The sequence below is a fragment of the Lates calcarifer genome, linkage group LG13 (assembly GCF_001640805.2).
Source record: "Lates calcarifer isolate ASB-BC8 linkage group LG13, TLL_Latcal_v3, whole genome shotgun sequence".
NCBI lineage: Eukaryota > Metazoa > Chordata > Actinopteri > Centropomidae > Lates > Lates calcarifer.
Window position 1 is genome coordinate 11,987,739 of NC_066845.1, and position 16,170 is coordinate 12,003,908.

General features: G+C 38.3%; 1 protein-coding gene across 3 annotated transcripts in view; it reads right to left on the reverse strand.

Moving 5' to 3' along the window:
* LOC108878550 (EGF-like repeat and discoidin I-like domain-containing protein 3) overlaps positions 1-16,170 on the reverse strand; it is a 102,293-nt gene that overhangs the window by 42,430 nt on the left and 43,693 nt on the right. For all 3 annotated transcript variants that reach the window (XM_051074946.1, XM_018669380.2, XM_018669379.2), the window contains one exon: positions 3,591-3,704. In XM_051074946.1, coding sequence (XP_050930903.1) covers positions 3,591-3,704 — 114 coding nt within the window. The remainder of the gene's footprint in view (positions 1-3,590; positions 3,705-16,170) is intronic.

The window sequence follows — 16,170 nt, forward strand, 5'->3', positions numbered from 1 at the left end:
GTGTGTTACTGTAAAAGTTATGTCTGCAAATGTGTGCCTAATCTTGAGAGTATTTCACATTTTTATTGTAATGTTTGCAGTGTTTGTTTGATGCAGCACCTTAATAAATCAAAGCACCATGATAACACCAAATATAGATTTATGCTACAATATGTATAACATTTGTATAAAAAGCTCATGGTTGCCAGTTGTTGAGGCAATGCACTGCATGCCATACAAGTGTTCTGGATACACAGCAGTCAGAGACAGTGACTGTCAGGAGAAGTGATGGAAAGATGGAGGTATGCTTAAGATGTTGTTGTACTTGGATCGATTTAGCTTCTGCTCAACTCAAGGCAGATGTTTCTACAATCATTTTAGCTTTAAGATACTTTTGGGAAATGGGGCCCTGAACAGCTACCACCTTTCCTTAATACTGGATCTTTAACTGACCATTTAAACTACATTAGTGTCTGTAAGTGTGGATGTAACGCTTATAGCAGTAACAATCCCAAATTAGTTCCAGCAGAGTGGCTGAGGCAGCTTGTTCCATGTGTTATCGCACTGTATTTCATGCTTTCTTGTGTGTTTTGCTGGGACTCATGTTGGCAAGTGACAGATATGATTCTTCCTCTCACTTCTCACTTTCCAATGGATCATGGGAATCAATACTGAAAGCACTATAATTATTTCGGTAAAACAGGATAATCGCTGAACACGCAGGCAATGCCCAAAACCTCACTACTGCTTTCACATAATATTCTCACACTGATTTCAGGTATAGTACAGTATAGCTAGGAAAAGTACAGCTGCTTAATCTGCAACAGCCAGTGTGTGTGTGAGACTTGCCCACACACACAATGTGGGCTGAAGGAACAAGTCAGAGGAGATGAAGAGTCCTTGCATAGAGGTGCATTCCAGGCTTTCTACGTTTCTCTGTGTGTGCTACATTCACTGGGGACCTGACTGTACTTCTCATGATAAGACTGCAGCATATTCACCAAATAATGTATTTAAATATCTTAAGTCTAGATTCAAATTTAAAGGGGTAGTCCACTGCTTTTATACACAAATATCTGTTTACTCATCACAATGAGCTCTGGGGTGCTGGAGAAGCTTTGTCAAATTTAGAAAAAAAAACAAAAAAACAAACAAAACAGAGTGATATCACAGAGATGGCATCAGAGTTACCTAAGTTTGGAATTGAAGACAACAGATTTTTAGCAGAACATCTGCACAAATGAGCATGTTACTCTAAGTTTCCAAGGTGGTGGCCACCTTTACCTGGCAGGGAGGGTGTATGCATTTAGCAGCACTATAGGAAATGTAGGTTTCAATGTTTTTGGAACCTGAATCAAAAATCTGGATATCTAGGCCTGTGCTGCTTCAATTTTGACAATCATTTTGTCATACATAATGATACGAATGATGGTTATCATCAGTGTCATTATTTATTGTTTATTCCTACTCTCTCTTGACACTGTATTACTTTTCCACCTCTGTATTGCAACTGGTGCACAGCAATTTCCCTCGGGTTAAATAAAGCTTCTTGAATCTTGAATCTTGATTTGTCCACTTCAGAAATGTAACTGCAATTTCATCACGTGGAGTATTTGTCTTTGTAATGTTTTCAGATTCTCCTTCCTCTTCCTATCCAGTGAACCGGTCTCTTGTTTCTGGCTGTTTTTTTCTTCCTGCCTTCAGCAGGCTTATCAAAAAATACATACATTAGGACTATGGTGTGTCTGGCTCTACCCCAACACACTTTATTTAAAAAAAAAAAAAAAAAAAAAAAACATAAAAAAAAAAACAACCAAACAAAAAAACAACAACAACAAGGTTATAGTGGTTATAGTGCTGACTTTTAGCTTTAGGATTGTATGGGGTTGCTAACATCTATGTTAGGGTAGGCATAGATGTTAGGGCCCTTTTTTTCCTTTGGGGGTATGTATAAAAAGGGCTAAAATTCCACACAGTTCATCTGCTGCAGATGTACACACCATCAAGTTAAAAGTGAGAGTCAGCACTTTCAAAACATGGTCATTGTTTAATTTCCAATCTAATGTGTTGAGGTATAGAGCCAACCGTTCTAATACTTGCACTGCACTGCAACAAGCTGAGTTAATAGTTGTCTAATATACTGTACAAATATTGAATTTAAATGAGGAAATGGGAAAATGAGCATCATTAAACAAATAATGAAGCTTAGCATATGTTCAACCAGCAAGACTAAATCTTTCTTCTTATGAATGAGTGTTTCACTCACTACACAAACCTAATCAGTCAGGCTGTGCCTCTTGACTCTTTAAGTCACAAATTTCCCTCTGCTTTCTGTTATTCAGTTTTTTTTAAGCAACTACCTAAACATAGTCAGAATTTCTGACTGTAGAGGTCTAGTCTGTTGCAGAGCAACTCTGCTGCACCTCAGATAGAAAAATCTGATGAATTCATTTGTGAGTAGCAGTGGAGGGGTGGCTCAGGGCTCCGTGTCCACTGATACATTAATCCTAATATGTTCACTGACTGAGCAGACAAAATCCCCACAATAGCATAATAAACACATGAAGCCCCTTTGAGCTCTCCAGCGTCTTGCAAAAATGAACGCCAAGTCTGATAAAACAGAGGTTCTCTCTCTGTTTCCATAAAGCCACTGGCAAAAAAAATGAAATGAAGACTTGCATGTGCAAAGTGACTTCTCAGCATTCACGTGTTGACTTTTGTTTTTTATTATTGTTACTATTGTGCTTTAGGGTTGTTTTTGTCTGAACATGCAGCATTTGAGCACTTTTTCTTGTTATTCATGTTTTCTATTAAACTCATATAAGGAAAATATTGGATTTACTTTAATTAATGAAATTTGAATGAATGGACTGTGCGTACTTGTGCATAACTTACATTACCTATGATGCATTTAATTCAGACAGCATGAACATTGTGTGAAATGTAAAGATTCCAGGTATTCAAGTTTAAAAAAAAAAAAAAAAAACACAATAACTTAGCAGGCTCCTCTAGCTATATCCAAAAATATACAGAGATGAATTTCAGTTTATGTGTGTACTTTGCATGGAATCCGTCCTGTCCACTATCAGATAAGATCAGCTCATAAACCATTATGTATTTTCAGATAGAATTGAGGAAGAATTATTTAATAAAAGCTCAAGATTTTCCTTTATTCATTACAGAAAACCTTGAACTATGTACTAAAACAAACAAATTTATAATGTAATGTGCAGTTTTCTTATGGCATCATTCAGAACATCTAGATATATGAACAAGATAAGATCAATTGTGGGTTACATGTTAAAAATAAAATAAAATCAATCTAATAATAACAACTGATATGATGAAACATATCCAAAAGCAAAAAAATGTCCTCAAGACTTAATAAATTTGTTTAAACTCTGTAAAGTTTTCATCAGTGCACTATCCACTGAAGCATGGTTGGATATTCTTTATGGGAATTACCTGCAAACTGTCTGTGATCGATCAGTTTGCTTGGCTAACACTGCCCCCTGGGGAATTACCTGTGGCAACAGGTATGTTGTTAAAAATCAGCGGGAAGTTGTAAAGGAGTTGAAAGACAAACATAAAAAAGATACATGAGCACTTACTGTATTGACAGTTCCTCCCCATGTACTCCCCCGGGCATTCGCAGGAATAGTTGGCAACCTGATCTGTGCAAATGCCCCCGTTCTTGCATGGGTCCCTTTCGCATTCGTTAATATCTATAAGAGCCAAGAAAAAAAGAAAAGAAAAGGTGCATTAATTTATTTGAGGCAGACATGTAGGCAATTAGAAAGACCTCATCCTCATTAGAATGCATTGGTAGGGAGCATATATTGAATTTTCCCTGAGCGTTACTTGATTCTGTCTGCCCATAGAAGCTCTCACAAAGACACTGGCTTCTTGAAACTAATAAATCAAATAGCTCCTTTAGAGGCCATTAATGCTGAAACACAGGCCTAAGTTCTCAAATGTTAAGAACAATTAACCTAGTGTACTTTCTTTGTAGTTAAAAAAAAATTATCATACTTTCCAGTGTGATTTCCAGTGTGTAAAGTGCACAGAAGTTATGTTTGCTCAATTTTAAGTGTTTTTGTTGATGTTGGCAAGTTTCCAGAAATGCTAACTTAATGTTAATGGTAAATTAATGATGTGTTAAGAATTCAAATTGCAGTATTGATGGTACTTATTGGGGTATTTACTCTGGGGTTGGAACCCTCTTATGTATGCTGAATCAGTCAAATAGCAATTGTTAAACAAAGGGCTACTCCGGGACTAAAAACAGTCAGTTAAAAATCTGCTAAGTTGGCCTATTTGATTCTTTATCTGTTTACACCAAATCTTGCCAAAGCAGTTGAAAAATCAAATATCTTTAATACGCATTATTCATAAAATCAGACCATTTGAATTTTTTTTTGCCAACATTATGTTCTTTAACTAATATTTCCTCACAGACAATGTTTGGTGTACAAGGAAAAAATAGGTTCTGTTTATTAATATTCCAAGTTCAGCAGCTGAAGAGACTTATTTTTTGTGCCTCCTTACTTTCCAGACATGAGCAAGTCTTAACCAGCCAGCATCATATTTATTGTATTTCACCATTATTTAGTCACACTTGTGTAAATCAGATGCAGAAGCTGGAGTCACCTACATCTGTAGTGTCAGTGAATACCTATATTAAATGAAAGATGCAATGACACACATTTTGCACCACTGACAGTAATTTCTACTTAATTTGTGAAAAGTAAAAATCCTCACTCTCTTCATTCAAGTATTACAGAAACACAGACAAGAGCAGGAGAGACAATCATTATGACAAATTGTCACAGAATTATTAGCTACTGTACAGCCACCTTTGCTCTGTAATTGCTCTCTGAAACAGCTCTTCTCTGATTGATTCATCTAACAGATTACAGAAGGTGACAGACCCCAACCCCACCCATCACACCAATTTTCACACTGTTATATTATAGATACAGTTAAGGGAGAAAGAGATTATGGGGGTGGTTTAGAAGGGCAGGGAGGAAACAGGGTGAACTTTTGAGCAATTTTCAAACAAATTTCTAATGATTTCCAAACTTGCCTATGGCAGCTACAAGACTTTTAATCCTCTAAAACATACCCTGAGTCATCTGAGACTCATAGGTATATTTTGCCCTCATGAATATGTAACTAGGCTTGAGATTTGGAAAGCTTAAGAAAGTGAAACATGATTAAAGTAAGTCTGTTACGGTGCTTTATCTCTCTGAGGTTTTATCTATAAAATCTATAATAGTCACTTGGGCACATTCGTAATATCTCAAAATATATCTTTTTTCTGTGAATGTCTTATGAGAAAGTATCCAGAGAAAGTTATGGTCTTCACACATAATGGTCACTGAGGTACTGTGACTGGAGCAGTAGCATGTTTAATCTGCAGCAGAGCAGAATACTAAAAAATAAATGAATGAAAAGAGTGAAATAAAAGAGAGGAAGAGAGGCACAGAGAGAAATAAGAAACATTTTGTGATTCACCTAAAAAAAAAACATCCACGGGGGACCCGCATGACAACTATATTTGGGTGAAAAGATTTTTGATGAAATTGAGCTGTAAAACGTTTCCCAAAAGACAATAAAAAAAAGTCACGCAGGTTGAACCTGAAACACACCTCTATTTTGTTTTCATTTATCTGGCATGCATGAGGAGACATTTTGTTTGTGTGCCAACCTGTATGTGTGGAATTGTATATAATCATGAATACAGTCTAAAACTGTGTTTCTATTTATTCATCTATTTGTTTATTTTTTGTGTGAGCATGTAGCTTGCGCATTTCAAGACGAGGCCATGCTGTGTCTTGTAATGTGAGGGAAGATCCTGATAAATCAAATGTAATGTAGGTGAAATAAATAGGTTAAATAAAGCAAAATACCAATGCTGCGAATGTGCTGCAGCTCATTTTGTGTATTTGCAACATTTTTGGAGGGACCGAAAAAAACCAAACAAAAAAAAACAACTTTTACTCGCCAGCATGTCATCTTGTGTCTCACAGAGCACAACAAAAGGGCTGATTTTCACAGTTGGCACTAAAAACGCTACTCTTGAAAGACAGAATGCATCAACACACGAATATGCTGGACACACAGTAGGTTGATCAAATGAAAAACTGCAGGGTCCACTCATGTTTGATTATGGTGGAGAGAAGTGAAACATATTTACACAATTACTTTGACTGTCAAGCTGTGAGAATTCATGCATGTGGCATTTGTTACGACGGGTGTTGCATTATTTTTGCATTATGCCATTGCACAGATGGTTTGTGACTATTTGACTGTCTGTGCATGTCTACGTGAGGCTGTTTTTCAGGGTCTGTTCTCCAAGACATTTTCAAAGCCATTTAATACAAAGCCATTAAAGCCCCAATTCGCAGTTGGTGCACAGTCCCAACCTCCCCAAAATCACATCAGCGTTAGATCAGAATTTGTCTACAGTCCGCCGGGGACCATGTTGTTGAGTCTACGTGGTTTGCATCATAGAGACTCAACCTATATGTAAAGGCTGGAGAGATGTGTTGTATAGTGAATGTGGACTGGGGCTTCATTCTGAAGCTTAGACAGGGACAGAAACAATCTCATGATCTTACTCAAACAACAAGAATTCCATGACATTTTCAAAATCATTACAAAAATGGAGTACGAAAGGAAGAAAAGAAGTTTTTAAAACCACTTTGAGGAGCTTAAAACAGGTCTGAATTTGGATGAAAAATTGTTTCGTTAGGTATTTGTTATGATCTAAATCCTGCCTGATTGGTGCATGTAAGAGAACTATCACTCAAAGACTCCAGGTCTGTCATTAATGGGGTGGATTTGGATGCTTTTGGGTGTTCTGCAAACTTCTAATCGCTTTGCTATAATCAGATGCAATCTATTCAGTAATCAGCTGTTATTATCCTGTACTTCTCCATAGCTAATTCCACTAACTATCATATTTCACATGTGATTCGGAATCACATTTAAAGCCATTTTCCACACGTTTGCCTGTGTTTTTTTTTTCTTTCTTCCACTTCCGCTTTGGCTGTAACTGTGCTTTGATGGGATAGCACAAGACAATCTGAGATAATTACAAATCTAATAACAGCCAGCATGACTAATATGAGAAACTAGCCTCCTACTGACAGCACGTTATTAGCAATAAGATGAACAAACAAGCACTTGTCAGAAGGAAACATCTTGATTATGGGAGGTTACTGCAATCAAGGGGGATTATGCTTTAATTAATTCCAGTTTGAGGGGCCTTACAATCCCGTTAAGGACTATTACCCTGAAAAATGCCAACTAGAGTCCGCCTCTTAAAGAACAAGAATGGGCAATCCTCATTCGACAATTGTGCTTTTCAGTTATTTGAATGGCTGTAATCCTCAAGAACCACTAATTGTTGGCAGCTATGAAAACAATAAAATACTAATGCAGTTATTAATCAGGGGTACAGCATGCCCATATGAAACATCATTCATGCACTTCACAGCAGAGTAAATTGTATAGGGAATATTTGGTCTTCACTAATTGCCTTAGTGGAACACTCAAATGGAAATATGATTTTATGGCCACTTGTGAATGTTGAGATATAACAAATTCAATTCATTAACTGAACTGTAGATCCATCTGTGAGCAAATGCTGCTGCATTAATAGGAAAACTGAATGAAAATAGAAATGAAATAATGCTGCTTTAGATTTTATTAACAGCTTTCTCTTGAGTATAAGTGAGCAATATGTCCTCTATAGAAGCTGTTTATTTAAATCTCAATGGGGCAAAAAGCATATAGAAACAGGTATGCAGCAGATAAAGGAAAACACATAACAATTATTCTGCTCACATCACAATCTACTGTTATTTCACCACCGCAATCACACCACTTAGGTAAGTAATGCTGTTGTTACCCTTTCAGTTCATATCCTGCTTTGCTGTCACCAGTAGGTTCAAATGTAGAGGTGAGCCTAATGGGCAAGTGACTCAAATAGCCTGGAGCACAACATACCATAGAGAGACGAAAACACAGGCAGCCCATCTTACGATTCGCCTCCCTTTTATGAGAGGCCATCAGCCCCTGGGAGATCAGCGCAGGGAAAGTGAGACTTAAAAGCGGTGTATTGCCAGTAAATCAGGTGGGAGAAAGGGGATTACTTCAGGGGATGCAGTTAATCCACTTGGTAAAAACTAGAGAAGGGAGAGGAGAAGCATAGAGAGGATGGGAGAGAGAGTGAGAGAGAAGCTGCGAAAGTAAGAGAAGAGAGGGTGGAAGAACTATACAGAGAAAGAAAGATGTGCTAGCCCTGTGGTCAGGTAAATAAACTCTGTTTACACAACTTCTTTAACACAGTCACAGCTACAGGCATGAATCCAAAAGAGTTCCCCTTACTGATAACAGTCCAAGACTACCATTATACATTTAAATGTCATTAAGGCCTTAAACATTGTAAAACAACATTTTGTAACTGATGGCTTCAGTTTAATGAGGATGGTGCTATCTTGGTTATGACGATTTAACAAGCCACTTTGAGTAAAGATTTCTACAGTGAACGGAGACAATAAAACTACCAGGCGTTTTAATGCAATCCAACACACTGGCTCTTTAATAACACTACTTAAGTGATGCTTTTAATGTCCAGTTTTTGTTGAAATAGTGCCAGAATGATGAGGTTGGTTTTTTACGGCATTCCACTGGATTGTAACACTCAAGGTGTTTGTGTTATTTTGTTCACTCATTGTACATACACTGATTGGCAAAATGGAATGCAGATCAATAGGTAATAGAACTGAATTAAATTTGATCTCAACAGAAACTGAGCAGAATCATCAAACGTACTTCAGAATGACTGTTGGTTTCATATCATCTATCCCCTGTATTTTAGTTCTACATTGATTAATTTATTGTACGTCACTGAGAAATTTTAATTGGCTGTTCATGTGAGACATATTAAGATTAATAAAAAGATCATGACATTAACTAGACTCAGTGAGTTATCATCATTACCGTCATCAATCTCTTACTCTTGCACAATGCCTCCCCTAAAACTAAGGCTCTCCCAAAATATATTCCTCCAGTTTCTGGCCAGACTCCCACTCTCACCGGTCCACTGGAACGTCTTGCTCCCTGGCTTTGCCCCTCTACTGCTCTCTAAAAAGTGTCTCAGCCGGACAATAATGAGAGCAATGAATAGTGCTATGTGTCAGGAACTGATACTGGCTGTGAGCGCTAAATTGGCTATGGTGTGTCCAGGGAGCAGGAACAAGGCCTGCAAAGGGAGGGGTCACCTGTGCCCTCTCCACTGGGCTGCGCTGACCTCTACAGCGCCTGCACCTGCTACAGCCACACAAAACGTACCGTCTGATGAATCCGCTTTCCAGTTCATTCAACAGTAGAGGTATTGTGTCAAAAAGATATAAATATGTCATATATATATTATTATATGTCATATAAAGTTAAGGCAAACAAAGTGTTTAAGAAATTGTGCCATAGTAGCAAACTGACACCAAACAAAATTACAAAACAGGCACAGAACAATTTAGCATCTAAAGTGACTGGTGCTGACATCTGTAGATATGTTTTTATGTTGTTCAAGCTGCTAGAGCTTAAATCTAGCCTGCAGAATGAGGTCTACCAGTACACTTTTCCCTTGTGGATGTTTGTTTGCTGGCTTGTTCAACAAGCCAAGGTGCAAAACAAGACATGTGTCAATGCTTGTAGATAAGAAAGAGACATTACAGCTTGGCTTGTCATGCTGCAAGGTGAACATTTGTGTGCACTCTAGAGGAGGTTTTCTTTAAGGACCTCTCTGTATTTGGCTGCATTCATCCTTCTATCAGTTCCAGTCTCTTGGTCCCTGCCACTGAGAAACCTCCATCCCATAGCATGCTGCTGCCACCATCATGCTTCACCAAAGGGACGGTATTAGCGGTAGATTTTTCCCATGTCTGCAAGGGACTTCTGAAGTCCAGTTAGAGTGATTGTTGGGTTCTTGGTCACTTCCCGGGCCAAGTTCCTTCTTGCCTGGTTACTAAGTTACTCTAAGAAGACTCCTAACTTAACTCCAAGCTTTAGGAAATGGTTTAAAACCCTTACCCTGATCTTTGCCTCCCTGCAGTGGCTGAGGTCTACAGATAGTTCCTTGAACTGCATGGCTTGGGTTTTTTTTTTTTTTTAAATGTGAACTGTGGGCCATTATATACACAGGTGAGCGTCTTTCTAAACTATGTCCAGTCAATACAATTTGCCACAAGTGGACTTGCTAAAACTTTGCAACAGCAAAGGGCCTGAATAGACAGAGAGATTTCCATTTTTTTTATTTTTAATTATTTGCATTCTACATTCTAAAAACATGTTTTCACTTATTTTTACTATACTGGATACTGACTGTAGACTGAAAAAAACAATAAAAGCTTTAAAAGAAAAAAAACAAGAACAAAAACTAAATGCACATTCCCTATCCGTGGTACTGGTTGTTGTCCTCAATAAAGAACAAGGTGAATTTAATTTAGAGAGTGGGTTTATATTTAAATAAGAACTGTGATTTCAGTTGGACTTGAATATACAGTATATACAGTCACATCAGCCTAAGCCTAAACTGGCCCCAAACAACAACATAAATCACACAAATCACTGAAATGAATGCATGCTAATAGCTTGTAATCCTCTCACACTTGTAAAGCCCCCCAAACTTAATTAGTGGAATGAAAGGTAATGTCCCAGCAGTATTGCCCCCACATCTCACCCACTTCCTTCATTAAATTACAGTCAGATGTTGGGTAAAACTGGTTAAAGCCTTCTTTTTTCTCTGCCAAGACACTGTAAGCCACACAATTGGAGGTTAGACAAGACTTTGCTTTCAAGAGGAGATGGTGTCATCGTGTTACATCTCTGCATCTGGATTTGATTTAGCACTCATGCGGTTTTCCCCAGGGGAAGTTTCATCTTATCTTACCTGTTTTTATGTCAGAGCCAGCAGACCTACAAATGTGTGGTACGCAAGCTGATGCTCTTGACCCCTCTATCTAGGCAAAGGGCAGTGGTCTGACCTATACGGTCAGTGATCGACAGGAATGAAGTGGACAACCGGTTGTTTATGCCTACCACATAATTAACCCCTGACCCTAAACTAATCATCTTTTTTTTTTAATACAGCTGTTATGCTTTCCCCTAGGACACACTGCTGCTGCTGATGCCCTGTGCTTCATGGTAGTCCTGCAGATGCTGGATTTGATACTGAAAAAAGACTGCAATCTGTGGGCACATAGAATGAGGTCATGTGGGGGAAAATGAATCATTTACATTACTTGGATGCTACTCTGAGTAGAATATATATCATTAGCTTATAAACTCAGTGACAGTGCACTTTATTAAGGAAGTTATGAGATCAAGAATTTATGAGAATTCCATATGGGAGGATAAAGATCATTTGGTATATTTATATTGGGTCCACCTCAAGGACATAATATACAATAGTTCTAGGGTAATATACACTGTACATACTCAACAGCATATGGTGTTATTATTCAGTGACCACCCAGACACATCTAAGGGAGTAAAACATTACAAACGACTGAATGTTTTTCATGCTCAAAAACAGCATAAAAAACACAGCACAGTGTGTTTTGCTGCACATACCACATCATACACGTAACACTGTATTAACACCATGGGGAGATATAAACACATGTTCAGCCAATGACAGAGTTGCTGTTTTGATAAGAAGAGCTTATATCATGCTGTCCTGTCTTCCATTCCCTCTGTGATTAGTGTGCTCATCAATCTTGTGATACAATCCTTGAGCTTATTTATTTCTTTTGTGAATATTACTTTCCCCCACTCATTTTTTTGGCAGTTTTGATGTAACACAGCACCCTCTTGAAGGAGGCGGAGATAAAAGAGCCATCTGCTCATATCTCAGTGGGAAAGACAGGACATCTCAGTAGGTTGTGTGGACTGAGTGAGGGTTTTATTCCCAGTAAAAGTCAAGATGCATGCTATGTTTTTTTTTTCCACCTGCATTTCATCACGTCATATCTAATCTCATATCCCCTGTACATACAGTATCTATGAGGAATACATTATTGCTTGCCTATATAAATTCCAGTCAGGTTACTTCTATAAAGCTACTGTACTTCAAGAAGTGCTGACATGCTCTCAGAGCAGCATCTTTGTATGGGCGATCAGCCTTGGATGTTGTGTTTGACAGGTCCTGGTGCAGTGAAATGTGTCTAGTCCACGCTACACATGGCCAAGACAAGCCCTGTCTCTCCAGGTTGAGTCAGAGATGGAAGATGGAACAAGGAAGTGCCTGTCTCCACTGTCAGTCTACCATGTCAGTCTATCCTTGTCTTACCCATGCCACTGAAGTGACTATCACCACATAAGGCAGGATTCCTATTCACTGTCTGATGAAGTCACACAACCAGTCGAAAGAGAGATTTAACATTACCCGATGTGCCCTTGAAATGGGTTTTCACAGTGATATATCTAAGCCTCGGTCATACGCATCTAGGCTTAGCATGAGCATTGATTTTATTGATCTCCTTTACAGAATTTCTCAAATCTCATCTCACATGCAGGTTCGTTTTCACAGCGGTACATGCTGTATGTTTCAAGGGATATGATGATGCATGAAGCTGTGAATGCAGGATTAAGAATAGTGTATTCCAAGGACATGCTTTTTGAAGTGGGATTAGCCCACTGAGAAGTTATTCACAGCTGCACTCCAGAAGCCCTTGGAAAGGTATCTTAGGATGCATTGCAGAGAGGTTTGACTATCGGAGAAGCAAAACACTCATCATTTTGAAAACATGGAGACCGGGCGGCTTCGCCGAAGCTGGGATGTGCAGAATGTGAAGAGCCTTCAGTTCGGAGGCAGAATGGCACTCGGAGGAAACCCTTAAGTGTCATTTTAAGCTTACAGATGGAGGCTCCACAGCAGGTGTGTGAGGGGAATACTGATCCAGCTTGGAACAACAGAGTCTGATCCACAAGCTCTGTAACATCACTGAGGTACACTTACTAGAATATTTAAATGGAATGCAGATAGAAAGCGGAAGGGAGGTGATGGAGAAAGAGCAAGCGAGGACTTGATTTGGGGGAAAATAAGGATAACAAGAGTCATCAACATTCGAGTAAACAATGTTTTTAATCAAATATCAATAAAATATGTTGGTTTATACGTTACTGACAGACTAGTTACATTCAAGTGAAAAATGTCAACAAGGTGGTAGTATGACCTAACCAAACCCAGGTGCAGCACTGAAATCTGTTTACCATTTTAAATTAGTGTGATAGCACTAAACACAAATTGTAGCTGTCTTTCATTAGACTGCTAGTAGTTTTGTAGTTTTTAAGTCATACGCCATTGGACAAAAAGAAATGTTGACTTGATTATGGCAAAATTGGGCCAAAGTTATTAAAATTCTCCTGCCAGTAAACATGAATGTATTTTCCAAATTTCATGGCAATCAGTCCAACAGTTGTTGAGATATTTCAATAACAACAAAATGTCAATCCTGTGGTGGCCTTTGAGAAAAAGTCAGGGAATGACCAAAGTCATTGGAGTATGTCATCTAAGGACCATAAATGTCTGTGATAAATTTTGTGCCAATCCATGATGCACATGTACATGTTTGACCTGATGGTAGTGCTCAAGGAAAGGATAATCAAAGACATTAGAATATTTCATCAAGGGAACATGGATAACTGTACCAAATTTAATGGAAATCCACCCAATAATTTCAAGATGTCTCTAGAGCCAAAGTCAGGGAATCACCAAAGTCAGTAGGATTCATCCTCTGGGGACAATCTGTCTGCACAGGATTTAATCACAGTCAAGCCACAAGTTTTGAGATTCTTAAGTCTGGAAGGTAGTGGACTGATTGACCAGTATTGTAGCCCAAAAGAAAAAAAAAGTCATATCGTGATGTCACTCTAGGGCATGGCATGAAAAAAGCAGGCATAAACGATTTATTTAAAAACATAACATCTGAAGAAATAGTTGCATCATGACCAAATATTTAAAATCATATTCACTAAAAGGAAATGGTCTTGATTAAGGTCAAATTCTGAATGACTCAAGCCAAGTTTAATATTGATAGTGCTGCCAAATTAAGATGCATCAGTGGTTTCAGCAGAGAGTAATTTCACACTGATTTTATTAATTCATTTCCTTGCCGACCCTCTCTCTGAACTACCCTTTTCTGTGTCTAATAAAGACAAGAGGAAATTCCATGAAAATACTAAAGTGCTATCATTCACCCATCTATATCATTTCTTCCATGCTGAGTCATATTTATGATTAAATCATAGGTGAAATAATGATATACACAAACATCTCCCTGCTAGGCACCAGCCAAAATCCTATGTCATGGTTTACAAACTGCGCATTCCCATCACCATCAACCTTATTCTCTTTTTTTTTTTCTGTCACACCAAATGAACTCAGTTTGTAGTAAAACAACAATGATACTAATTTGGCCACACACTGACCATCCTGAATTAATGCAGCTCTGTGTAGTCAAGCTGAACATTTATCAGTGTTCTGTTTTTGCTTGCAGTGCCGGCCAAAAGCCCTGGGCAGGACTGAGTCTAACTCTTTTTCCGCCACCTGGGATTTGGAAATGCATCTCTATTTATGCTTTGGCCATCTGCCAACTGGTCCATCCTTACTGCAGAGGCCAGGAGGTGACAGCGCAGCTCAAGTGACCGAAGGGGCCTTACACAATTAGGCCCTGGTAACAGCTTGTTCCCTACGACTCCTCCACAGGAAGGATAAACCAGGTGACTGGGTGCTCAGGGACTGGGAACAAGGGGGGAGGTTTAAAAAAAAAAAACACTTAAGTGAACAAATATAGGCTACTTTTTTGGCAATTCTCATTTCATTATTTTCTTACTGTTTTTCTACATAACATCTTTTGTTTCTTGTCATTTTCTCTTTTAATCTCAACAAATATAACTGAAGAAATCCAGGCACTAGCAAAACCTCTTCTGAAGCACTTCTGCACATTCAGACTCTTTCAAAAGTGCTGGCCTTTCCCTAGAAGACTATGTTTTGCTAACAAGATTGCAGACTGCCCGTCTGCCCATTTCATATAGCTTCAAATTCCTGAAGGAATTATGTGCCATTATTATTGGTTTTAACAGCAATGTTGCATTGCAAAAAAAAAAAAAAAAGTGTCTCGTCTGTAATTTTGCTAGGAAAGCACCACATTGCCAAAGACAAAAGGTCATCATAAAGTATGTTTCTACAGCAGTTTTTATTTGGCAGGATTTGCAGAACTGAGTGCTTACTGAAGGCATATGAAAAGGTGACATTCATATATATTCACTTTCATATTATATATGTCTGTTGTCATTCTTTGTTTTCAATAAACTTGAGAACAAAAAGGTCAGTTTTTATCGGTCAGGCAAAAGGCTCCACCTAAAAGGCTAAATAAAATATCCATGTCAGTGGCACAGAAAAAGTGGCCCTAAACACCTTGATTCTAGCTTGTTTCCCTGGCTTGTTATCCTAAATGCCCTCTAACAGAGGTGAGATAGGGTCACCTCCTCCTGGGATGGCGAAAGGAGCAGCAGGATACTCGAGAAAATATTTGAAGTACAACACTGATCTTTGACCAGGTCTCCTTCACTTTGTAGATGCGTATATACACTTACATGCACACAAAGATGCACACACAGACACCGAAAGCAAACAAAGCCATATAAAGCTGGTAAGATATATTGATATTAATAAAATATTGTATAATTATTATAGTCTACTTTACCATACTGTGAACTGCAGGTGGGTCTAGTTCAGGCTGGTTCAGCTACTGTCCAGTGCCTTTATGCGTTCTTTATTCTCAAGTAAACAACAAGTTTTTAAGGCAGATTCAGCCGACTGAACAGGGGAGTATTCTAAACTATCGCTGCCTCTTATTAAGACCAAATGTCTTTATGTAAAAGACATAAAGAGACATAAAAAGTAAAAGGACGAAAAATTTAACTTGCATATAAATTTGGACCCATGTCATTGCACCTTATCTACAGGATTACCATAGGATTTGACCTATTGTCAATACAAAGCTGAATTCTCTACTGTGTATACAGTACAGGGTACCTGTTACTCAAACCATCTTTTCAAAAATCCACGAGACAATTTGCAAGGAGACATGAACAAAGTAGTGTAAGAGAACTAAG